Source organism: Cherax quadricarinatus, chromosome 52 (genome assembly GCF_038502225.1).
Source record: "Cherax quadricarinatus isolate ZL_2023a chromosome 52, ASM3850222v1, whole genome shotgun sequence".
NCBI classification, from domain to species: Eukaryota; Metazoa; Arthropoda; class Malacostraca; order Decapoda; family Parastacidae; genus Cherax; species Cherax quadricarinatus.
In genome coordinates this window covers 1,725,099-1,752,081 of record NC_091343.1, presented here as the reverse complement: position 1 = coordinate 1,752,081, position 26,983 = coordinate 1,725,099, and the positions used below count along the sequence as shown (strand labels likewise).

The window sequence follows — 26,983 nt, the reverse complement described above, 5'->3', positions numbered from 1 at the left end:
GTGGGGAGGCGTGTGCTGGAATCACGAGGTGGGGAGGCTGCTGTCTGAATACCGAGGTGGGGAGGCTGCGTCTGAATACCGAGGTGGCTGTCTGGAATACCGAGGTGGGGAGGCTGCTGTCTGGAATACTGAGGTGGGGAGGCTGCTGTCTGGAATACCGAGGGGAGGCTGCAAGGTCTGGAATACCGAGGTGGGGAGGCTGTCTGGAATACCGAGGTGGGGAGGCTGGAGTCTGGAATACCGAGGTGGGGAGGCTGTGTCTGGAATACCGAGGTGGGGAGGCTGTCTGAATACTGAGGTGGGGAGGCTGCTTCTGGAATACTGAGGTGGGGAGGCTGCGTCTGAATACGAGGTGGGGAGGCTGTCTGGAATACTGAGGTGGGGAGGCTGCTGTCTGGAATACCTGAGGTGGGGAGGCCTGTCTGGAATACGAGGTGGGGAGGCTGTTGTCTGAATACCGAGGTGGGGAGGCTGTGTCTGGAATACCTGAGGTGGGGAGGCTGTCTGGAATACCGAGGTGGGGAGGCGTCCGGAATACCGAGGTGGGGAGGCTGCTGTCTGGAATACCGAGGTGGGGAGGCTGCTGTCTGGAATACCGAGGTGGGGAGGCTTGCTGTCTGAATACCGAGGTGGGGAGGCTGCTGTCTGGAATACCGCCCAGGTGGGGAGGTGCTGTCTGGAATACCGAGGTGGGGAGGCTGCTGTCTGGAATACCGAGGTGGGGAGGTTGTGTCTGAATACTGAGGTGGGGAGGCTGCTGTCTGGGAACACCGAGGTGGGGAGGCTGCTGGGTCTGAATACCGAGGTGGGGAGGCTGCTGTCTGAATACCGAGGTGGGGAGGCTGCTGTCTGGAATACTGAGGTGGGGAGGCTGCTGTCTGGAATACCGAGGTGGGGAGGTGCTGTCTGGAATACTGAGGTGGGGAGGCTGCCATCTGGAATACCGAGGTGGGGAGGCGGCTGTCTGGAATACTGAGGTGGGGAGGCTGCTCTGAATACTGAGGTGGGGAGGCTGCTGTCTGGAATACTGAGGTGGGGAGGCTGCTGTCTGGAATACCGAGGTGGGGAGGCTGTCTGAATACCTGAGGTGGGGAGGTCTGAATACGAGGTGGGGGAGGCTGTGTCTGAATACCGAGGTGGGGGAGGTGCTGTCTGGAATACCGAGGTGGGGAGGCTGCTGTCTGGAATACTGAGGTGGGGAGGCTGTGTCTGGAATACCGAGGTGGGGAGGCTGCTGTCTGAATACTGAGTGGGGAGGCTGCTGTCTGGAATACCGGAGGTGGGGAGCTGTCTGGAATACCGAGGTGGGGAGGATGCTGTCTGGAATACCGAGGTGGGGAGGATGCTGTCTGGAATACTGAGGTGGGGAGGCTGTGTCTGGAATACGAGGGGAGGCTGCTGTCTGGAATACCGAGGTGGGGAGGCTGCTGTCTGGAATACCGAGGTGGGGAGGCTGCTGTCTGGAATACCGAGGTGGGGAGGCTGCTGTCTGGAATACCGAGGTGGGGAGGCTGCTGTCTCAAATAAAATTAAGTGATTGTTCTGATGAAAGATTATTTTGTGGGTATGATTACTTTTAGTTCATTTAATATTTTTGATTCCCATATACAAGTACTGTGAGGTAAGAATACTTAACTTGGCAGTGCTGATCAAGTAATGTTTTTGGTGAATGTATTCCAGTTATAAAAGGAATATGCAAGGTGTTACAAACTTTCTTAGATATCTTCTGGATGTTTCATTGAAAATTAATATTAGTTCGTCTTATCACTATCCAAACCAATCTTGTTTCTAGTTCAACACTGATTTTTTTTTTTTTGACGTCGGTTTGATCCGGAGTTCAGGTGACGAAAATAATGGCATTCGTGAATACAACAGGTTAAAGTTGAGATGTGTTTGATAGGTCAGTCTGGGCTGACGTAGGGCTTTATGTAGGAGATCACCGCCTCCTTGTTCTGTAATTTTTTTTAAAATGGGTTGAATGTTTTGGTCGGCTGCATTAAACTTTTTCCTTAGATCAGTAAAAATGCCTATTGAATATTCTTTATTGTCTAGGCATACGTATATTGAATCAAACGTTCAACTTATTACATCATTTGTTACACAAATAACCCGCACATAGAAGAGAGGAGCTTACGACGACGTTGCGGTCCGACTTGAACCATTTACAAAGTCACACTAACCAGAAGTGGAGCAGGACGGGTATAGATATATAGATATATGTCGTGCCGAATAGGCAGAACTTGCGATCTTGGCTTAAATAGCAACACTCATTTTGCCATATAGGACAAGTGAAAATTTGTGTATGCAATAATTTAGCCAAAATCATTCCGAACCTAACGAAAAAAATATATTTCACTGTGTTTGTTTAGTATTAAATTATTGTAAACAAATCTAAAATATATTTAGTTGGGTTAGGCTAAAATAAATTACTCTTGTTATAATAAGGTTAGGTAAGTTTTCTAAGATTCTTTTGGTGCAAAATTAAAATTTTTTACATTAACATTAATGAAAAAAATATATCTTTAAACGTATAAGAGAATATTTCAGAACGGACTTAATTTTAAATGAGTTCTTGCTACTTGACCAGTTTTACATATTCGGCACGACACACACACACACACATATATACACATTTTTTTTTCTCCCTCTTCCCCTTTCCTCTTTCCTTTTTTCTCCTCTGGGTTGTCTTTCTTCTGTCTCGTGTTTCTGTTCCTTCATTATTTATTTCATTACTTCCCCTCCCCCCACCTCTGTGTTCTTGCTCTCCCTCTGTGGGCACCTAGCTCCCTTGTAGTGCTCCCCTTTCTTTGTATTTGACTGGCTCCTCCTCCTTAATTCCCCACTACTACCACTACTACCACTACCACTGCTACTACTTCTACTACCACTACCACTTCTACTACTACTACTACTACTACTACCACTGCTACTACCACTACTTCTACTATTACCACTTCTACTACTACTACTACTACTACTACCACTACCTCTTCCTGCCTATATAATCCCGTCCTGCTCCACTTCTGGTTAGTGTGATTTTGTAAATGGTCCATGTCGGACCGAAACGTCGTCGTCTATGTGCGGGTTATTTGTGTATCGTTCCAGTCACGGTATTGTGCCCTTTTTTTTACATCATTTGTTCATTGTGTTTTGTTATGAATTTATACATTCCCTTGTCTATTATATTTAAAGTTTTATTTCAGCAGCAACAGTAAGCTAGAACTGTACCTACAGTTGTTCATTGATTCCCTGGGAGTGTTGTCTCTGGCAGACTGGTGCAGTCCTACCTTGGTTAACACCCACCTAACTTCCTCTGACAGACTGGTGCAGTCCTACCTTGGTTAACACCCACCTAACTTCCTCTGGCAGACTGGTGCAGTCCTACCTTGGTTAACACCCACCTAACTTCCTCTGGCAGACTGGTGCAGTCCTACCTTGGTTAACACCCACCTAACTTCCTCTGACAGACTGGTGCAGTCCTACCTTGGTTAACACCCACCTAACTTCCTCTGACAGACTGGTGCAGTCCTACCTTGGTTAACACCCACCTAACTTCCTCTGGCAGACTGGTGCAGTCCTACCTTGGTTAACACCCACCTAACTTCCTCTGGCAGACTGGTGCAGTCCTACCTTGGTTAACACCCACCTAACTTCTTCTGGCAGACTGGTGCAGTCCTACATTGGTTAACACCCACCTAACTTCTTCTGGCAGACTGGTGCAGTCCTACCTTGGTTAACACCCACCTAACTTCTTCTGGCAGACTGGTGCAGTCCTACCTTGGTTAACACCCACCTAACTTCCTCTGGCAGACTGGTGCAGTCCAACCTTGGTTAACACCCACCTAACTTCTTCTGGCAGACTGGTGCAGTCCAACCTTGGTTAACACCCACCTAACTTCTTCTGGCAGACTGGTGCAGTCCTACCTTGGTTAACACCCACCTAACTTCCTCCGTCTGCTAATAACTTGTTCATTTTCCGCTATAATTATGAGTTATTATGAGTTGTTATGAGTTATGAGATGTGTTATTACGAGTTATGTGTTATTATGAGTTATGAATTATGTTATTATGAGTTATTATGAGTTAAGTGTTATGAGTTATTACGAGTTATTACGAGTTATTACGAGTAATGAGATATGAGTTATTATGAATTATGAGTTATTATGAGTTATTTAGTCTCTGTTGTGATGTGTTTATTTAGGGAGCAATGTTTATTGTACAAACATTTGGACACGTAAGTTAATGTCTGGATCGTTGACAACTTCGCTCTGACAATTCAATGTTTCCGATTTCTACAATAAATAAATTAATAAATAAATAATCTTAATTCATACAAGGACACGTACGAGGTATACAAGTACACGTACGAGGTATACAGAGCATAGCTGACATCATTGACATACTACATATACCACTCAAGGGAGGTTCCTTGACACTGGTGAGGGGCTCTTGATCTGGGGATTTGGATCTGTGCTCCAGTACCCTGAACTGAGCCTGAATACCTTCCATTCCCCCCACATGCGCTGTATAATCTTACGGGTTTAGCGCTCCCCATGATTATAATAATACTAATAATAGTGATAATAATTACTATATAGAAAGGCCGTTGTTATGCTGAGCATTTCGGGTAAATTAGGTTAATTTTGTCCAGGATTCAACCCACACCAGTAGACTTACACCCAAGTACCTATTTTACTGCTAGGTGACTATGGACAACAAGTGTGTTAAGGAAACACGTCCTAGTGTTTCCACCCGTGGCGGGAATCGAACCCCGGACCTCAGTGTGTGGGCTCAGTACGCTAGCAGTCGAACTAAAATAATTTGCTGATGTTTTGTCATTAAGTCTGAATGTAATTTTGTTTCTGGCGGCAATTTTAAGATAATGATGATTAGGAATGTGTGATTATCAGTGTGATTATCAGTGTGATTATCAGTGTGATTATCAGTGTGATTATCAGTGTGATTATCAGTGTGATTATCAGTGTGATTATCAGTGTGATTATCAGTGTGATTATCAGTGTGATTATCAGTGTGATTATCAGTGTGATTATCAGTGTGATTATCAGTGTGACTTTGTAAATTGTCCAAGTCGGACCGAAACGTCGTCATAATCTCCTCTCTTCTATGTGCGGGTTATTTGTGTATCGTTCCAGTCACGGTATTGTGCCCTTTTTTGTTTTTTTGTTATTATCAATTTTTCTTTAAATCTTTTAATTTTTCTCTGGGTAATAATTACTGTTTTTAAGGTTGTAATATATCTGTGCAGATATGATCTACTGTTGAGCCAGAGGTGTCAGTTATTTACAAAGGTGTGGTTATTAATAGTAATAAAAATTACATATGTTTAGGAATTTAATTACCTATGGACATTAATTAAAATTTTAAGACTCTCACCACAGCTTGCGGTGTTGGTATGGGGTGATAGACTGCTCCTAGTGTGTTGGTATGGGGTGATAGACTGCTCCTAGTGTGTTGGTATGGGGTGATATACTGCTCCTAGTGTGTTGGTATGGGGTGATAGACTGCTCCTAGTGTGTTGGTATGGGGTGATAGACTGCTCCTAGTGTGTTGGTATGGGGTGATATACTGCTCCTAGTGTGTTGGTATGGGGTGATAGACTGCTCCTAGTGTGTTGGTATGGGGTGATAGACTGCTCCTAGTGTGTTGGTATGGGGTGATATACTGCTCCTAGTGTGTTGGTATGGGGTGATAGACTGCTCCTAGTGTGTTGGTATGGGGTGATAGACTGCTCCTAGTGTGTTGGTATGGGGTGATATACTGCTCCTAGTGTTTTGGTATGGGGTGATATACTGCTCCTAGTGTGTTGGTATGGGGTGATAGACTGCTCCTAGTGTTGGTATGGGGTGATAGACTGCTCCTAGTGTTGGTATGGGGTGATAGACTGCTCCTAGTGTTTTGGTATGGGGGTGATAGACTGCTCCTAGTGTGTTGGTATGGGGTGATAGACTGCTCCTAGTGTGTTGGTATGGGGTGATAGACTGCTCCTAGTGTGTTGGTATGGGGTGATAGACTGCTCCTAGTGTGTTGGTATGGGGTGATAGACTGCTCCTAGTGTGTTGGTATGGGGTGATAGACTGCTCCTAGTGTGTTGGTATGGGGTGATAGACTGCTCCTAGTGTGTTGGTATGGGGTGATAGACTGCTCCTAGTGTGTTGGTATGGGGTGATAGACTGCTCCTAGTGTGTTGGTATGGGGTGATAGACTGCTCCTAGTGTGATCGAGGTCTGTGTGTTTGAGTGTTACTTCTGCAAATATAAATATTATCCAAAGTCATTATATCAATGGTGTAGCAAAGGGCATTTCCACCTTCCTTTTAGTCAGAACTTTAGATACGTACAAAGATATTCCCAAGTTGTATATGTCTATTGCATCACTTTCAGTTAATTATAACCGTAATTTCTGATGGAGTAGAGTGGTAAGCCAGTGTAAGGTCTTAGATAACCGAAAACTCCAGTGGCTGGTCATTGTATGACTACGACCCGCGTCAGGAAACACTTGCACTGTTTCCTGGCAAATCTTACCTAACCTAACCTGTCACGTTTAAACGTGTTAGTGTTTAGTGTTTATTGGCTGTAGTACTGTACTGGCGTCATCGTAATGTTTACTGTAGGATCTGACATTGTAATTGAATGCTGAAGTATTGTAATACTGTTTTATGAAGCAAAACTAGTAATTATGAAGTAAAGAGATCTTTTACAATATATGGAATAACTGCAGGACAAGAGTGTGAGGGGAAAAATAACATTAATACTGTTTTTCAGCTTTGTTTTCCGGACTCTGAAGATTCCTAGCAATTTTAAGGCACTATTATGTAGGCCCCGAGTGAGTGACGTAGCGCCATCTGTTGTGTAAATCTGCAGTTGCATACGTCTTCTGGATATTCTGGCACTGTGTCACTTCCTGGTAATATAATTATCTACCTGGTGTTTATCTCGAGGGAGGGCGAGCACTGGCACCTGCAACGTTGCTATTATAAACTAGCAATGAACGTGTAAATTCATTTTATTTTAGTTTTAACCCTCAGCGACTGAAGTCTTGTAATCACTTGTTTTACCCGCCATAGCTGTGGCTTGCTCAGCTAGCAGAGGACTATTATATACTGGAGATGACATAAGACTGATAAATTATCTTAGGGGAAGTCTCTGATAAATGTGAAAACAATTACCACATCTACTTTCCTTTCTTGAGACTCACTACTGACATCTGTCTACTGGACTGTGCTGCCATCGTTCACTTACGTGAAGACATCAGCTACCCTCGAGTTTCTTCACTATATGGAGGATCACAGTCCCATGAACTGAGTCACACTGGGAAAACGTCTGCTGTTGTCCCCCGGGGAAAGCAAGTCCTAGTTTTTTCCCACCTTTACATCCTTCAGTTTTTTTTTGTGTTTGTATGTTTTATTTTACTTGTGTTTTTATTTTACTTTTCTTTCACCTAATTTTTATTGCATTTTAGTTATTATTATTTTCCATTATAGTAATTTTCACGAGTCTTTCCCTGACAAGTGTAATGTAAACGAGAGGAGCTCAGCCAGAACATCTTAATACTGCGAGGCGAGTACTCACCTAGTTGTACTCACCTAGTTGTACTCACCTAGTTGTACTCACCTAGTTGTACTCACCTAGTTGTACTCACCTAGTTGTACTCACCTAGTTGTACTCACCTAGTTGTACTCACCTAGTTGAGGTTGCGGGGGTCGAGTCCGAGCTCCTGGCCCCGCCTCTTCACTGATCGCTACTAAGTCACTCTCCCTGAGCCGTGAGCTTTATCATACCTCTGCTTAAAGCTATGTATGGATCCTGCCTCCACTACATCGCTTCCCAAACTATTCCACTTACTGACTATTCTGTGGCTGAAGAAATACTTCCTAACATCCCTGTGATTCATCTGTGTCTTCAGCTTCCAACTGTGTCCCCTTGTTACTGTGTCCAATCTCTGGAACATCCTGTCTTTGTCCACCTTGTCAATTCCTCTCAGTATTTTGTATGTCGTTATCATGTCCCCCCTATCTCTCCTGTCCTCCAGTGTCGTCAGGTTGATTTCCTTAGCCTCTCCTCGTAGGACATACCTCTTACCTCTGGGACTAGTCTTGTTGCAAACCTTTGCACTTTCTCTAGTTTCTTTACGTGCTTGGCTAGGTGTGGGTTCCAAACTGGTGTCGCATACTCCAATATGGGCCTAACGTACACGGTGTACAGGGGCCTGAATGACTCCTTATTAAGATGTCGGAATGCTGTTCTGAGGTTTGCCAGGCGCCCATATGCTGCAGCAGTTATTTGGTTGATGTGCGCTTCAGGAGATGTGCCTGGTGTTATACTCACCCCAAGATCTTTTTCCTTGAGTGAGGTTTGTAGTCTCTGGCCCCCTAGACTGTACTCCGTATGTGGTCTTCTTTGCCCTTCCCCAATCTTCATGACTTTGCACTTGGTGGGATTGAACTCCAGGAGCCAATTGCTGGACCAGGTGTGCAGCCTGTCCAGATCCCTTTGTAGTTCTGCCTGGTCTTCGATCGAGTGAATTCTTCTCATCAACTTCACGTCATCTGTAAACAGGGACACCTCAGAGTCTATTCCTTCCGTCATGTCGTTCACAAATACCAGAAACAGCACTGGTCCTAGGACTGACCCCTGTGGGACCCCGCTGGTCACAGGTGCCCTCTCTGACACCTCGCCACGTACCATTACTCGCTGCTGTCTTCCTGAAAAGTATTCCCTGATCCATTGTAGTGCCTTTCCTGTTATCCCTGCTTGGTCCTCCAGTTTTTGCACCAATCTCTTGTGTGGAACTGTGTCAAACGCCTTCTTGCAGTCCAAGAATATGCAATCACCCACCCCTCTCTCTCTTGTCTTACTGCTGTCACCATGTCATAGAACTCCAGTAGGTTTGTGACACAGGATTTCCCGTCCCTGAAACCATGTTGGCTGCTGTTGACGAGATCGTTCCTTTCTAGGTGTTCCACCACTCTTCTCCTGATAATCTTCTCCATGATTTTGCATACTACACATGTCAGTGACACTGGTCTGTAGTTTAGTGCTTCATGTCTGTCTCCTTTTTTAAAGATTGGGACTACATTTGCTGTCTTCCATGCCTCAGGCAATCTCCCTGTTTCGATAGATGTATTGAATATTGTTGTTAGGGGTACACATAGCGCCTCTGCTCCCTCTCTCAATACCCAAGGAGAGATGTTATCTGGCCCCATTGCCTTTGAGGTATCTAGCTCACTCAGAAGCCTCTTCACTTCTTCCTCGGTTGTGTGTACTGTGTCCAGCACATGGTGGTGTGCCCCCACCTCTCCGTCTTTCTGGAGCCCCTTCTGTCTCCTCTGTGAACACTTCTTTGAATCTCTTGTTGAGTTCCTCACATACTTCACGGTCATTTCCTGTTGTCTCTCCTCCTTCCTTCCTTAGCCTGATTCCCTGGTCCTTGACTGTTGTTTTCCTCCTGATGTGGCTGTACAACAGTTTCGGGTCAGATTTGGCTTTTGCTGCTATGTCATTTTCATATTGTCTTTGGGCCTCCCTTCTTATCTGTGCATATTCGTTTCTGGCTCTACGACTGTTCTCCTTATTCTCCTGGGTCCTTTGCCTTCTATATTTCTTCCATTCCCTAGCACACTTGGTTTTTTGCCTCCTTGCATCTTTGGGTGAACCATGGGCTCATCCTGGCTTTTTCATTATTCCTGTTTCCCTTGGTGTATGTGTGTGTGTGTGTGTGTGTGTGTGTGTGTGTGTATTTGTGTGTGTATGTGTGTGTGTGTATGTGTATGTGTGTGTGTATGTGTGTGTGTATGTGTGTGTGTGTATATGTGTGTGTGTGTGTGTGTGTGTGTGTGTACGTGTGTGTATGTGCGTGTATGTGTGTGTATGTATGTATGTGTGTGTATGTATGTATGTGTGTGTGTATGTATGTATGTATGTATGTGTGTGTGTATGTGTGTGTGTGTGTGTGTATGTATGTGTGTGTGTGTATGTATGTGTATATGTGTGTGTGTGTATGTGTATGTGTGTATGTGTGTATGTGTATGTGTGTGTATATGTGTGTGTGTATGTATGTATGTATGTATGTATGTGTGTGTGCGTGTGTGTGAGCGCGTACGCTTTCTCTGTCTTTATCATGTTTGTGATGCAGTGGTAGTAACAGCTGCCGGTTCTGTCTTACCTTCTTGCTTGCTGGGATGACTTACTCCTAGCCTCATGGACCAGTAACTCTTATCTTATTCATAAAATTATGCATGGATCCTGTTTCCAGCATTTTGTCCGGGTCATTCCTCTGACAATCCTCAGATTGAAAAAATACTTCCTGACATTTCTATGACTCATCATTATTTATCTGTCATTGCATTCTTCTTCTCGAATAATCTTTGCCTATCCACCCTATCAAGTCCTCTTATTATCTTTTATTTCGTTATATCTTCTTTACTCTTCTGTCTTCTGTTATCAAGTTTAGTTCCTACAGTCTCTTCTTATATTTCATTTCCCATTATTTTTGGAACTAGTCTCGTTGCATAACTGCACTTGTACAGTTTCTTAAAATGTTTTACCAGGTAAGAGCTTTTTCTCGTGGCGTGCACTCTCGTGGCGTGCACTCTCGTGGCGTGCACTCAGAGCCACACCACTTTTGTGGTGTGGCTGAGATTCCTTAAAGCTAGTTTTAGGTTTGTTAAACTAATATTCACTGTTCGTTGATTTGTGTCTCTGGTGATATGACTGGTACTACGCTAACTCACAAGTCTTTCTCGTTCAGTGAGATTTCAGCCTCTGTTTCCCGAGTCTAGACTTAGACTCCATTCTTACAACTTCCAGTTTTCATATCCTTGCATTTGTTGGTGATGAATTTCAGTAATCACTAAGCTTATAGTTTCTCCAAATTCATGTGAAGCTTGCTAGCCTGCATCAGCTTTAATATTCACTGATTTTACATCTGCAAACAGGGATAAGCTTTCACATTCTGACATGTTAGACAATCACTCTTGTTTTCTTATCGTGGTTCAGACAGTGCTTCTGTTTCCTCTCACATACTCCATGGTAACTGTCAGGTCCCATTGTCTTTGATATGTCCAGCTTACTTAAAAAAAAAATTCACTGCTACCCCTGTTGTGTGTATTGTGTCCGCCATCCACCATTTTAGCTCATTTGTTCAACCTTCTCCCCCTCCCCACTCCATTTAATACACATGCTTGTCTTTTCTCGTGAGTTCTCTTCCAACCCTTCTGCATTTTATTTCCTGGTATATTTTATTTGTTGCTTTGTTTCTCATCTCAACCTTGCATTGTTGTTTCTGGCTCTTGCACTTTTATTTTTCCATTCTCTTGTGCTTTTGTTTGCTCCCTTCTTTGCATCATTGGCTGAGCCACAGTTGACTTTACTTCCAGTTCTCTTCTTGCACTGCAATATATTCAGAATTTCGTGTAATATAATCTTATTCCTCCCATTCCCTTCCTGTTATTCCTCCTTCAATGACTTCGATAAGGTATTCAAAATTCATCCAGAACCTCTTACATTGATTTTCACTTTTATCTTATGGAAAATATTTGACCGAATCTTGCTGGCTCATCTCCTCTCTTTTATTGTGTCCTTCACACGCTCACACAAAATTTGCCATTACCGTCTTTGTTATTCATGACCTCCACGTACATAGTGCCCACCTGGGTCACAATTCTCCCAAAATTAGGTAAGAAAATAAAAGCTGTTATCACGCCAGGTTATAAAAACCAGCATCATTAAAAAAAAACCACTTCTGTCAATGGTGAAATGTTTTCCTAATACTTCCTTGAGACACTTCGGTAATAATAAAAACCAAGACGATGGCGAGAACGTTGAAGCCGCAGGCAGAAAGAGAGAGTTGATTTTGGGGATAAAATGAGACAGAGGAGCTTACCGTGCAGGCGTCCTTCCCGGCAATGCCTCCAGCACACACAAATGACCTTCTGTCCAGAAGGAAGTCTTGTCCGAGACGAGTGTTCCTGAGGCGGTGCTGGCACACGATGGAATCCACCATGGGAACGTCTACCTCCTTCAGGATGTGTTGGAACTGAGCAGTGCTATCGAAGGCGTCCTTCCCGTACCCGGTCACCCAGCAACTGTGCACAAGATAAAGGCAGTCAGTCAAATATTAAATGTTATAGATGCAAGTTAAGCATTATTATTATTATTATCGCATTTTAATTCTTAGTGCATATTTTTTAAATGTTACATGTGCTACCCTATGGTATCTTTGGGTACTGTTGTGTGGGTATCCTGTATTATCGTAAGGGGTGGAAAATAATCATTACATCCTGTTATGTGATCCTTAATTTCTTACACACTTCATGACCCTTTTGGGTTTAGTGCTTCATTTTATAATTATTATTAATTTCTTACAAATTGGAGCGGCCTGGCCACAGACCGGTCCGCGGGGGCGTTGACCCCCGTAACCCTCTCCAGGTATACTCCAGGTAAATTATCAACAATAACATGAGCGAGCACTTACTGGTTGTCTCCATCGAAGATCTGGTCCTGCTGTGGGAGGCAGACTGTACCGATGTGAGGATACTGTCTGGTGTTGACGGGGTTCCTCAGCCGCAGTAAACCCACATCATTCTGCAGTGTGTCGCTCTTAAATTGTGGGTGAATGATCACATTACTGACAGGTATATCCACATGTCTGAGTGTTGGGTGATCCTGAGCGGTAGTTACATCGTAATCTCCCAGCCGCACCTTCAGGTTCCTGAGAGGAGAGCAAAAATGTGGATTATGGACATCCTCCACACAGTCTGCAGGTCACATGTGGCACACTAGGATGTTCAGTACTGCTGTCAGTTCTCAATATTTGCCATTTCTATTTATTCACTTTTATTTGTTTTCGAATTCTCTACAATTTTATAAGGTGGATTTTTTATACTTTCTACGAGCTAGGAGACAAGGGCAGCAATGGAGTTGAAATAAAATATTTGAAAGTGTCAAAGTTGCGTCTATATAATGTAAATTAGAGTTAATTAAAGATTTGAAGCCAATCAGATTACACATTCTAACTACACGTATGAAAAACAATATTGACAAATTGGCGTACGTAAATATATCTCAGATATATCATCGTTTATTTTCAAGCTGACCAGAAAACGACATCGTTCACTTGCTGAACCAAACCATATTAATGAAAGTGACAGCTTAAAACATACAAACATTAAAATCAATCAGCATTGGTGAACATTCAGTGCAGAGTGTGCATCATCACCAACAAGTGGTGAACATTCAGTGTAGAGTGTGCATCATCACCAACCAATGGTGAACATTCAGTGCAGAGTATAATCACCAACCAATGGTGAACATTCAGTGCAGAGTGAGCAGCATCACCAACCAATGGTGAACATTCAGTGCAGAGTGTGCATCATCACCAACCAATGGTGAACATCCAGTGCAAAGTGTGCAACATCACCAACCAATGGTGAACATTCAGTGCAGAGTGAGCAGCATCACCAACCAATGGTGAACATTCAGTGCAGAGTGTGCAACATCACCAACCAATGGTGAACATTCAGTGCAAAGTGTGCATCATCACCAACCAATGGTTAACAGTCAGTGAATAGTGTGCATCATCACCAACTAATGGTGAACATTCAGTGCAGAGTGTGCATCATCACCAACCAATGGTGAAAATTCAGTGAAGAGTGTGCATCATCACCAAGCACTCAGTACAGAGAGAGCATCATCATCAAGCATTCAGTACAGAGAGTGCGTCATCACCAAGCACTCAGTACAGAGAGAGCATCATCATCAAGCATTCAGTACAGAGAGCATCATCACCAAGCACTCAGTACAGAGAGAGCATCATCACCAAGCATTCAGTACAGAGAGTGCGTCATCACCAAGCACTCAGTACAGAGAGAGCATCATCATCAAGCATTCAGTACAGAGAGAGCATCATCACCAAGCATTCAGTACAGAGAGCATCATCACCAAGCACTCAGTACAGAGAGAGCATCATCACCAAGCATTCAGTACAGAGAGTGCGTCATCACCAAGCATTCAGTACAGAGAAAGCATCATCACCAAGCATTCAGTACAGAGAGAGCATCATCACCAAGCATTCAGTACAGAGAGTGCGTCATCACCAAGCATTCAGTACAGAGAGTGCGTCATCACCAAGCATTCAGTACAAAGAGTGCGTCATCACCAAGCATTCAGTACAGAGAGTGCGTCATCACCAAGCATTCAGTACAGAGAGTGTGTCATCACCAAGCATTCAGTACAGAGAGTGCATCATCACCAAGCATTCAGTACAGAGAGTGCGTCATCACCAAGCATTCAGTACAGAGGGTGCGTCATCACCAAGCATTCAGTACAGAGAGCGTCATCACCAAGCATTCAGTACAGAGTGTGTCATCACCAAGCATTCAGTACAGAGAGTGTGTCATCACCAAGCATTCAGTACAGAGAGAGCATCATCACCAAGCATTCAGTACAGAGAGAGCATCATCACCAAGCATTCAGTACAGAGAGAGCATCATCACCAAGCATTCAGTACAGAGAGAGCATCATCACCAAGCATTCAGTACAGAGAGAGCATCATCACCAAGCATTCAGTACAGAGAGCACGTCATCACCAAGCATTCAGTACAGAGAGAGCATCACCAAGCATTCAGTACAGAGAAAGCGTCATCACCAAGCATTCAGTACAGAGAGCATCATCACCAAGCATTCAGTACAGAGAGAGCGTCATCACTAAGCATTCAGTACAGAGAGTGCGTCATCAATAAGCATTCAGTACAGAGAGTGCGTCATCAATAAGCATTCAGTACAGAGAGTGCGTCATCACCAAGCATTCAGTACAGAGAGTGCGTCATCAATAAGCATTCAGCACAGAGAGCGTCATCACCAAGCATTCAGTACAGAGAGCGTCATCACCAAGCATTCAGTACAGAGCGTCATCACCAAGCATTCAGTACAGAGAGTGCGTCATCACCAAGCATTCAGTACAGAGCGTCATCACCAAGCATTCAGTACAGAGTGCGTCATCACCAAGCATTCAGTACAGAGGGTGCGTCATCACCAAGCATTCAGTACAGAGAGCGTCATCACCAAGCATTCAGTACAGAAAGTGCGTCATCACCAAGCATTCAGTACAGAGAGTGCGTCATCACCAAGCATTCAGTACAGAGAGTGCGTCATCACCAAGCATTCAGTACAGAGAGCACGTCATCACCAAGCATTCAGTACAGAGAGTGTCATCACCAAGCATTCAGTAGAGAGAGTGCGTCATCACCAAGCATTCAGTACAGAGAGCGTCATCACCAAACGTTCAGTACAGAGAGCGTCATCACCAAGCATTCAGTACAGAGAGTGCGTCATCACCCAGCATTCAGTACAGAGTGCGTCATCACCCAGCATTCAGAACAGAGAGTGTGTCATCACCAAGCATTCAGTAGAGAGAGTGCGTCATCACCAAGCATTCAGTACAGAGAGCGTCATCACCAAACGTTCAGTACAGAGAGCGTCATCACCAAGCATTCAGTACAGAGAGTGCGTCATCACCCAGCATTCAGTACAGAAAGCACGTCATCACCAAGCATTCAGTACAGAAACCACGTCATCACCAAGCATTCAGTACAGAGAGTGCGTCACCACCAAGCATTCAGTACAGAGTGCGTCACCACCAAGCATTCAGTACAGAGTGCGTCACCACCAAGCATTCAGTACAGAGTGCGTCATCACCAAGCATTCAGTACAGAGTGCATCATCACCCAGCATCAGTGCAGAGAGTTCGTCATCACCCAGCATCAGTACAGAGAGTGCGTCATCACCCAGCATCAGTACAGAGAGTGCGTCATCACCCAGCATCAGTACAGAGAGTGCGTCATCACCCAGCATCAGTACAGAGAGTGCGTCATCACCCAGCATCAGTACAGAGTGCGTCATCACCAAGCATCAGTACAGAGAGTGCGTCATCACCAAGCATCAGTACAGAGAGTGCGTCATCACCAATCATCAGTACAGAGAGTGCATCATCACCAAGCATTCAGTACAGAGAGAGCATCATCATCAAGCATTCAGTACAGAGCATCATCACCAAGCATTCAGTAGAGATAGTGCGTCATCACCAAGCATTCAGTACAGAGAGAGCATCATCACTAAGCATTCAGTACAGAGAGAGCATCATCACCAAGCATTCAGTACAGAGTACGTCATCACCAAGCATTCAGTACAGAGAGCACGTCATCACCAAGCATTCAGTACAGAGAGCGTCATCACCAAGCATTCAGTACAGAGAGTGCGTCATCACCAAGCATTCAGTACAAAGAGTGCGTCATCACCAAGCATTCAGTACAGAGAGCGCGTCATCACCAAGCATTCAGTACAGAGAGCGTCATCACCAAGCATTCAGTACAGAGAGTGCGTCATCACCAAGCATTCAGTACAGAGGGTGCGTCATCACCAAGCATTCAGTACAGAGGGTGCGTCATCACCAAGCATTCAGTACAGAGAGTGCATCATCACCAAGCATTCAGTACAGAGAGCGTCATCACCAAGCATTCAGTACAGAGAGAGCATCATCACCAAACATTCAGTACAGAGAGTGCGTCATCACCAAGCATTCAGTACAGAGAGCACGTCATCACCAAGCATTCTGTACAGAGAGAGCATCATCACCAAGCATTCAGTACAGAGTGCACGTCGTCACCAAGCATTCAGTACAGAGAGAGCATCATCACCAAGCATTCAGTACAGAGAGAGCATCATCACCAAGCATTCAGAACAGAGAGAGCGTCATCACTAAGCATTCAGTACAGAGAGTGCGTCATCACCAAGCATTCAGTACAGAGAGAGCGTCATCACCAAGCATTCAGTACAGAGAGCGTCATCACTAAGCATTCAGTACAGAGAGTGCGTCATCACCAAGCATTCAGTACAGAGAGTGTGTCATCACCAAGCATTCAGTACAGAGAGCGTCATCACCAAGCATTCAGTACAGAGTGCGTCATCACCAAGCATTCAGTACAGAGGGTGCGTCATCACCAAGCATTCAGTACAGAGAGCGTCATCACCAAGCATTCAGTACAGAGTGCGTCATCACCAAGCATTCAGTACAGAAAGTGCGTCATCACCAAGCATTCAGTACAGAGAGTGTGTCATCACCAAGCATTCAGTACAGAGCGCGTCATCACCAAGCATTCAGTAGAGAGTGCGTCATCACCAAGCATTCAGTACAGAGGGTGCGTCATCACCAAGCATTCAGTACAGAGAGCGTCATCACCAAGCATTCAGTACAGAGAGTGCGTCATCACCAAGCATTCAGTACAGAAAGTGCGTCATCACCAAGCATTCAGTACAGAGAGTGCATCATCACCAAGCATTCAGTACAGAGGGTGCGTCATCACCAAGCATTCAGTACAGAGTGCGTCATCACCAAGCATTCAGTACAGAGAGTGCATCATCACCAAGCATTCAGTACAGAGAGTGTGTCATCACCAAGCATTCAGTACAGAGAGCGTCATCACCAAGCATTCAGTACAGAGTGTGTCATCACCAAACATTCAGTACAGAGAGTGTGTCATCACCAAGCATTCAGTACAGAGAGTGTGTCATCACCAAGCATTCAGTACAGAGGGTGCGTCATCACCAAACATTCAGTACAGAGAGCGTCATCACCAAGCATTCAGTACAGAGAGTGCGTCATCACCCAGCATTCAGTACAGAGAGTGCGTCATCACCAAGCATTCAGTACAGAAAGCACGTCATCACCAAGCATTCAGTACAGAAAGCACGTCATCACCAAGCATTCAGTACAGAGTGTGTCATCACCAAGCATTCAGTACAGAGAGTGCGTCATCACCAAGCATTCAGTACAGAGAGTGCGTCATCACCAAGCATTCAGTACAGAGAGTGCGTCATCACCAAGCATTCAGTAAAGAGAGTGCGTCATCACCCAGCATCAGTACAGAGAGTGCGTCATCACCCAGCATCAGTACAGAGAGTGCGTCATCACCCAGCATCAGTACAGAGAGTGCGTCATCACCCAGCATCAGTACAGAGAGTGCGTCATCACCAAGCATCAGTACAGAGAGCGCATCATCACCAAGCATCAGTACAGAGACCGCGTCATCACCAAGCATCAGTACAGAGAGTGCGTCATCACCCAGCATCAGTACAGAGAGTGCGTCATCACCAAGCATCAGTACAGAGAGTGCATCATCACCAAGCATCAGTACAGAGAGTGCGTCATCACCAAGCATCAGTACAGAGAGTGCGTCATCACCAAGCATCAGTACAGAGTGCGTCATCACCAAGCATTCAGTACAGAGAGTGCGTCATCACCAAGCCTTCAGTACAGAGAGTGCGTCATCACCCAGCATCAGTACAGAGAGTGCGTCATCACCCAGCATCAGTACAGAGAGTGCGTCATCACCAAGCATCAGTACAGAGAGTGCGCCATCACCAAGCATCAGTACAGAGAGTGCGCCATCACCAAGCATCAGTACAGAGAGTGCGTCATCACCAAGCATCAGTACAGAGAGTGCGTCATCACCAAGCATCAGTACAGAGAGTGCGTCATCACCCAGCATCAGTACATTATTATTATAATCAAAAAGAAGCGCTAAGCCACAAGGGCTATACAGCGCTGCAGGGTAGGGAAGGAAGCAAGGGAATTGGATGGCAGAAGAGAGGGGGGATGATCAGCAGGTTACAGAAAACAGCGGGGCAGGGGATAGTACGGGGGTAGAGGGTAGCAAGAGATACAAGTAGAAAGGGCTGAAAGTATCAGAATTTGTGAAGTAAGTCAGTCGTTGTCAAAAAGTCAATGAGAGAGTCCGGATGAAAGGTGGGTCCATCAGCGAGAAGGGAAGGTAAAGAGAGAGCAGCGGGGCGAAGACGACGACAGAGGTAAATTCTGCGTGCTCGTTGATAAAGTGGGCAGTCCAACAGAATGTGGCTGACTGATAATGGAGCTTGGCAATTCTCACAGAGAGGAGCAAGACGCCTCTCCATGAGATATCCATGAGTAAGACGAGTATGGCCAATGCGAAGACGGGAGAGAGTAGTCTCCCAACCTCAACACTGGTGATAAGAAGACGGCCAGTAACCTATACTCGGTTTAATAGACTGAAGTTTGTTGCCGAGCATAGTAGACCAACGTTGTTGCCAACGGGTGTGAAGGTGGGAAGATATTACAGCAAAATAGTCCGTATATGGAATACCTCTATAAGAAACTGGTAGGTCATGTACTGCTGACCGCGCAGCAGTGTCTGCCTGTTCATTGCCCTGTACGTCAACATGACCAGGGACCCAACAAAAAACAATATCTTTATGCTTAGTAAAGATGCGGCGTAGCCAAAGTTGGATACGGAGGACTAAGGGGTGAGGTGTATCAAATTTTTTTATAGCCTGTAAAGCACTAAGGGAGTCTGAGAAAACCACAAATGATGACACAGGCATAGATGCAATACGGATAAGTGCTGTAAGGATGGCATATAATTCAGCAGTAAAAATACTAGCTGAAGATAGTAAATGCCCTTGTACGACGCTGTCCGGAAACACTGCTGCGAATCCTACGCCGTCAGAAGACTTAGAGCCATCTGTGTACACAGCAATGGCATGAGAATGAGAGTGAAAGTGGTCAAGAAAAAGAGAGCGGGAAGCGACCGTAGACAGTTGGGCTTTCGAGCAAGGGAGGGAGAAAGAACAGACTCGAACAGCTGGAACTTCCCAGGGGGGTAGGGAAAAGTGAGATGCTACATGTACATAGAAAGGTGGTAGTTGAAGAGAAGACAAGAGCGAATGAAGGCGAAGAGAGAAGGGACGGAGTAAGCAGGGGCGGCGAACAAATAAAGAATGTCTACTAATATCAGTGACCATTCTATAAATGGAAGGATTGCGGAGATCATGAGAGCGTACATAGTAGCGCAGGCAATGGGCATCACGGCGATCGGATAAGGATGGAACGTTCGCTTCTGCATAGAGGCTTTCAACAGGGGAAGAGCGAAAAGCACCAAGGCATAAACGTAATCCTTGGTGATGAATGGGGTTAAGGCTAGAGAGAGTAGCAGGAGATGCTGCTGAATAGATCTGGTCACCATAATCAAGTTTCGATAAAATAAGGGTGGAATGTAGGTGAAGGAGGGTTCGACGATCAGCTCCCCACGAAAGATGAGCAAGGGTTTTAAGAAGGTTCAGCCGGCTGTGACAAGTTGCCTTCAGAGAGGTAATGTGAGGTTTCCAGGATAACCTACGATCAAAGAGGAGGCCCAGAAACTTGACTGTATCACGTTCAGGGATACGTGAGCCATAGAGGTACAAAGGATGATCAGAGATGACAGAGCGTCTAGTGAAAGTGATTTGGTGGGTTTTAGTGCTGGAAAATTTAAACCCATGTGTGGTGGCCCAATTGGAAACACGGTCGACTGCATGCTGGAGAGAAACTGTAAGGAGGTGACAGTCAGCGCCTGCACAGGCAATAGCGAAGTCATCAACATAGAGTGATGACCAAATATTTGATGGAAGACTAGAGGCCAAATCATTAATAGCAAGGAGAAAAAGTGTTGTGCTCAGAACACATCCCTGGGGGACACCTTCAGCTTGGACAAAGTCCGGGGAGAGCACATTATTAACCCGAACACGGAAATGCCTGTCAGTTAAAAAGTTCTTAAGGAAGGATGGTAGATTGCCTCGAAGGCCTAAGGAGTGGGCTTGGGCTAAAATATTATACCTCCAAGTTGTGTCATATGCCTTCTCAAGGTCAAAAAATATGGCGATAACTGAGTGGTTATTCGCAAAGGCATTACGAACATACGTATCCAAGCGCAGTAAGGGGTCTATGGTAGAACGTCCCTTACGAAAGCCATATTGACGAGTGGAGAGACTGTTGTGTGTCTCTAAATACCACACTAAACGTCTATTTACTAGACGTTCCATTACTTTGCAAACTGCACTGGTAAGAGCAATGGGACGATAGTGGGAGGTTTCATGTCCCGTAGTGCCTGGTTTGCGGAAAGGGAGAACAATGGCGGATTTCCACAGCTGTGGAAGAACTCCTTGTGACCAAATAAGATTGTAAAGGCGCAATAGGACTGCAAGGGCTGACTGATGTAAATGTTGTAGCATACGAATATGAACGTCGTCGGGCCCAGCTGCCGATGATCGACAAGCTGAGAGTGTTGCCTCCAGTTCTTGAAGTGTAAAAGGCACATTATACTGTTCTTCTCTGAGAGAAGAAAAGTCCAAGGGTGCTAACTCTCTGGCAGACTTTGAGGAAAGAAATGAGGGGCATAGATGGAGTCCCTGAGAAATACGGACCAGATGATTGCCAATTTCATTGGCAACATCTAGTGGGTTTGCTATATCAACACCGGCAACCCGCAGAACAGGAGCCGGGTCAGGAGAATATTTACCACTCAGTTTTCGTACTTTTTTCCAGACTGCACTCATAGAGGAAGCAGAGGTGATGGTGGAGACATAATCTCGCCAGCAAGTGCGTTTAGCGTCACGGATGACACGGCGAGCGATCGCACGCTTCTGTTTAAAATCAAGGAGTCGCTCTGTGGTTCTATTGTACCGGTACCTGCCCCATGCAGCGCGTTTCAAACGTACTGCACGAGCACAAGCAGGAGACCACCAAGGCACGCATTTCTGAGAATGCCTGCCCGAAGTTTGGGGTATAGAATGAGAAGCTGCGGTGAAAACGGAGGACGAGAAGAGGTGTAAAAGCTCATCGATGGAGGACGAAGAAGGAACCTCTTTAAAAACAGTCAGGTGTGAGTAAAGGTTCCAATTTGCCCGATTAAATTGCCAGCGTGGGGTGCGAAGAGGTGGCGAATATGAAGGGGAAGTAAGAATGATTGGGAAATGATCACTGTCATGTAAGTCCGGGAGAACAGACCAAGTAAAGTCTAATGCGGCGGAGGAAGAGCAAACTGAGAGATCGATGCAAGAGAGAGTGAGTCCGAGGATCAAAATGGGTGTGAGTACCTGTATTTAAAACATGGAGGGGGTGGGTGGCAAGAAAAGCCTCTAACTGAATTCCACGGGAATCACAGTGAGACCCTCCCCAGAGGAAATGGTGGGCATTAAAATCACCAAGTAACAGAATCGGTGGCGGTAATGACGAAACAAGGAAGGCAAAATCCGGAATAGATAATGCCCGAGAAGGAGAGAGATATAAAGAACAGAGCGTATACCACCTATGTAAGTGGATACGGGCTGCTGTGTAATGCAGCGAAGTATGAATAAATAGCTGATGGTACGGAATATCAGTGCAGAGAAGAAGGGCACTTTCATTAAAGGTCCCATCAGGAAAAGGATCTGAAGAATACAATAAATTATAGCCTGAGATGTGAGAAATAACAGCAGAGTGTAATTTTGGTTCCTGTAAGCAAACACCAACAGGGGCAAACTGGGAGAGTAACATCTGAAGCTCACCCCGATTACCCCTGAGGCCGCGTATATTCCACTGTAAAAAGGCCATGATTGGCAATGATAAAGATACTTGAAATCCGCAGGTAAGGGTTCCTACGGACTAGAAGGGTTAGAAAAGTCCACATGCGGAGGCAGTGGAAAATGTTCAAGCAGCGAAGGAACGGTGCGCTGTGAAGAAAGGAGTTGTGCAGATGGAGCAGAGGAGAGAGAAAGAGCGGAAGGTGGATCAGTGTCCATTGATGGTTTGGTCTCTGCAATATATTCAGAGATTGCTTCAAGTGTTTCGGAATTCAGAGATGTCGTATGGGAGACAATATTGGGAATGGTAGGGGGAGGATGAGTAAAGATTGGAACTGTATTGGACTGTACCAAGGTAGGGGGGGGGGCGAAAGGGTGGAGGGAACTGGAGAAGCATGGCAGGGGACAGAAGAGACAGGAACCTGGGAGGTGGCAGAAGAGGAAGAAACTTGGGAGGGAACAGGGGAGGAAGGTACATTACGAGGAGGAGGGTGAACCTCTGCACTTGTAACTGAGCCAGTGAGAGGGGAAGAACTAGGGACAGAGACAGGGAGGGTAAAATGAGGAGGTGGAAGATGGGTAGGAGGTGTTACCGGACCTTTTTTAGACTTTTGAGAAGTAGAGGGACGATTGGGAAGAGGTGTCGTACGAGGTCTCGTCGATACTGAGGCTTGTAAGAGAGAACTCGAAGAAGCGAGATTAGACTGAGGCGTTGAAGTAGGGACGTCTGAGCCGAGGACAGCAAAAGGATTAGATACAGGAGTGATTATGGGAGAGGTAACCACAGAGGTGGGTGTAGAAGATGGGATACCAGAAGTGGGGGGACGTTTTGAAACACGGGAATAAGAAACACGTGGGAGTCTCCCTTGGAGGCGGAGATGAGAAACTGCCATGGCATAAGGGAGACCTTCTGTCTCTTTGAGGTAACGGATTTCCCGCTCGTTTAAATAGACCTGACAACGGCGAGAGTACGAAGGGTGAGCCTCATGACAGTTAAGGCAAGAGGGAGATCGATTGCAAGACGTATTAGAATGGTCATCGGCACCACAGACTGGGCATTCGGCGATAGATCTGCAATATTTCGCTGGATGGCCAAATCGCCAGCAATTTCTACACTGTTGTGGTGTAGGGATCACCTTTCGAACTTGTAACCGATGTCCTGCTATATAAACGGAGGATGGGAGTTCTCGGCTGTCAAAAGTTAAACTAGCCACATTGCTAGGGTATCGTCTCCGCCCACGGGCAGGAAGAACGTAAGTGTCTACCTTGAGGATTGGGAGATCTTGGAGTTCCAGCTGTTCTAGAATGTCGGTGCCACATGTCTGGAAATTTTGTTGAACTATGGTATGGGGCAGAATAACGGTACCACTACAAGAATTGAGGGAATGATGTTTTTCAAGGGTGACAGGAACAGTATCTATATGGGAAAGACGAGAGAGCTCACGAGCCTGGGTAGCATTCTGTACGGTAATGATGCGCGTACCGCTCTTAAGAGCATGAAAAGAAATATCTTTACCAACATGGCGTAGGAGTGCCTTGCCAATACTATGGTCAGAAAGATAGGCAGTAGAGGAAGTTGGTCGTAAAGTGAAGAATTTAGTCCACTGTTCAGTCTGAAACTGAGCGTGGAAAGGTAGTGAAGGACGTGTCGATCGTTTCTGAGAAGAACGGGAAGGTGAAGGTGGAGAAGTATCATCAGCAGGTAATTGTCGTTGACGTTTAGGTGTGGGACCAGAGTTGGTCCGACGTGGAACGGGTCGGCGATTTGAAAATTGCCGCACCGTAGAGGGAGAGGCCGGAAGCATAGTCAGAGGAGAGCGAAGGTCTGATAAATCGAAGGAGTCAGTCGAGGCCTCAGTACCTGAAGCGGGTGAGGAAACAGCACCGGCAATAGGTACAGAGGCATGAGGAATGTCTGAAGAGTGGTCCAAAGACGAGGCGGGGTCAGAACGGGGTGCGGTATCAAGAAGGGGCCCGGGGGTACCAGGTTCATGGACTAGGGCTGCCATGGTTAGGTTACTTCTTTCTTTTTGTTTTTAAGAAAAAAAAAGAAAGAAAAGAAAATAAAAATAAAAAAAAGAAAAAAAAAAGGGGGGACCGGGGAGGGATAGTTCCTAGGAGGAATGAAAGGGCCAGAAATCTCCCTCCGCGCCCAAGAGGACTCGACACCGCTAGTAGCGCAGATGCAGCATGGAACCCGTGCCATACCCTACCCTTCATGCCAGTAAACCAGCAATCTGGGATAGCAACCTCACATCTGCCGAGCTACCTCGGTGGACAAAAGAGAGGGCGGCCGGATATCCGCCACAAAGCATACCTCCTTCAGCCACCACCCCCGGAATCCGAAAGGTGGCTTCCAGAGATACACCCGTCGCCCAAAAGACACCCAAAGCTACTCCGGGATACCGGAGAGGGATCGGGACATCCCTAGGCAATCCAGATTCCACGGCAAACTACGCCACCGCCAAGAAACCTCAATGGAATGGGATGGACCCCGGTGTCCTTTCCCCTACCTAGGAACTAGCGCGCCTGTGGGAGAAATCACGAAGGCTAAAAAGAGGAAGGGCAAAAGGGAGGGGTGAGGAGGAGGAGGAGGAATGGAAAAAGGGGAGGATGGGGAGGATGGGATAGGGGAGGGGAGAATGGGGGGTAATTAGGTTCGGTCTGAGGAAGAAGACCGACAGGTCTAATTCCTCAGACCAAGAGCCTCTTCACCACGCCAAGGAGCCCCCCTTGAAGAGGAGCATCAGTACAGAGAGTGCGTCATCACCAAGCATTCAGTACAGAGAGCACGGCATCACCAAGCATTCAGTACAGAGAGCACGGCATCACCAAGCATTCAATAGAGAGCGTCATCACCAAGCATCAGTACAGAAAGCGTCACCACCAAGCATTCAGTACAGAGAGCACGTCATCACCAAACATCAGTAGAGAGACCACATCATCACCAAACATCAGTAGAGAGACATCACCAAGCATCAGGAAAGAGCGCATCATCCCCAAGCATCAGTAGAGAGACATCATCACCAAGCATCAGTACAGAGAGTGCGTCATCACCAAGCATCAGTACAGAGAGTGCGTCATCACCAAGCATCAGTACAGAGAGTGCGTCATCACCAAGCATCAGTACAGAGAGTGCGTCATCACCAAGCATCAGTACAGAGAGTGCGTCATCACCAAGCATCAGTACAGAGAGTGCGTCATCACCAAGCATCAGTACAGAGAGTGCGTCATTACCAAGCATCAGTACAGAGTGCGTCATCACCAAGCATCAGTACAGAGTGCGTCATCACCAAGCATCAGTACAGAGAGTGCGTCATTACCCAGCATCAGTACAGAGTGCGTCATCACCAAGCATCAGTACAGAGTGCGTCATCACCAAGCATCAGTACAGAGAGTGCGTCATCACCAAGCATCAGTACAGAGAGTGCGTCATCACCCAGCACAAGTGACAATATTTATTACACGGTACCAACCAACTCCGGATTTTTTAACTGTTTTAAAATAATAAAAACAGTGCCTGTACAAAGTTTTTATTAGTAGTAGCAGGCTGTTTATAATATACATTTCCTATAATATATATTCATATGAGCCATACTCATAGTGCCTCAGAGTAAAGCTTTTTAATAATAAAGTTACAAAATCAGCACCTACACACACTAACAATAATTCTATCTTCTGAGTAAGATAAACCACTAAAGAAAGTTTGAACCCAATCAGAAAAGGCCTTTTCAAATTATGTCAATGAAACTCACGAATGGTATATGTGACCTTGAGCAGAGGTCGCCGTCACATGCCGAGAGTCGCAGGAACCATGGCCCTAGTTACACTACACCAGCCTTGTGTATTTGAAGGTGTCTGGATGAGTTTTCAAGTTATAAATGAAAGCTTTGTGGGTAGAATAAAATAAAAAATAAAAAAAAATCAAGCAAACATTGAAGAGTAACCCTCTCGGAGATGAAAAAAAAAAAACATTCTGTAAACTGTTTTTATGTTCATAGCTACAGATACACCAGTAGAGGTCACACAACATCTTAAGAATGTGAGATCACCATGCTAGGCGTCGTTCTAGTGGTACACTCTGTAATCATCATTTAACATGTAAACCACACAACAACCAAATTCTGTAAATTAAACATTGTAATCTTTATAGAGAATAAACTTTGAATTTGAACTCCTCGGGTCAAGAGACCCGTCACCAGCCTCTGTATGTTGTTTGAAAAGTGTGTGGTTGCGCAGCTTTACGTTTGTCAAGATGGCCCCGTCACTCACCCAAGATCGATACTCCCCTCCTGCAACACTTGAAGATTTCCTCATCACCTCATCACCAGGTAAGCGTCATGGAAAATAAGAAAACATCCTTTGTGATGGAATAAGACAGGAAAACCATCCTGTCAAGTCATAGACTAGGGTAGTCATACCTTGCGTCGTTCCTAATTCAGTTGAAAAGTACAAAACAACGTTAATGAGCTTGAGTTGCCTTGTGTTCAATGGAATATATTTCCCTTATCTTTGAACGCTACCTTCCTGTCCCTCTACCCACGCGAAAGGAATAG

General features: G+C 45.5%; 1 protein-coding gene across 1 annotated transcript in view; it reads right to left on the bottom strand.

Moving 5' to 3' along the window:
* LOC128696795 (phenoloxidase-activating factor 2-like) overlaps nt 1-26,983 on the bottom strand; it is a 65,923-nt gene that overhangs the window by 17,413 nt on the left and 21,527 nt on the right. Inside the window, exons 6-7 of the mRNA XM_070096007.1 lie at nt 12,493-12,729; nt 11,902-12,103 (exon numbers count right to left, since the gene is read on the bottom strand). Of these exons, the coding sequence (XP_069952108.1) occupies nt 11,902-12,103; nt 12,493-12,729 (439 nt within the window). The remainder of the gene's footprint in view (nt 1-11,901; nt 12,104-12,492; nt 12,730-26,983) is intronic.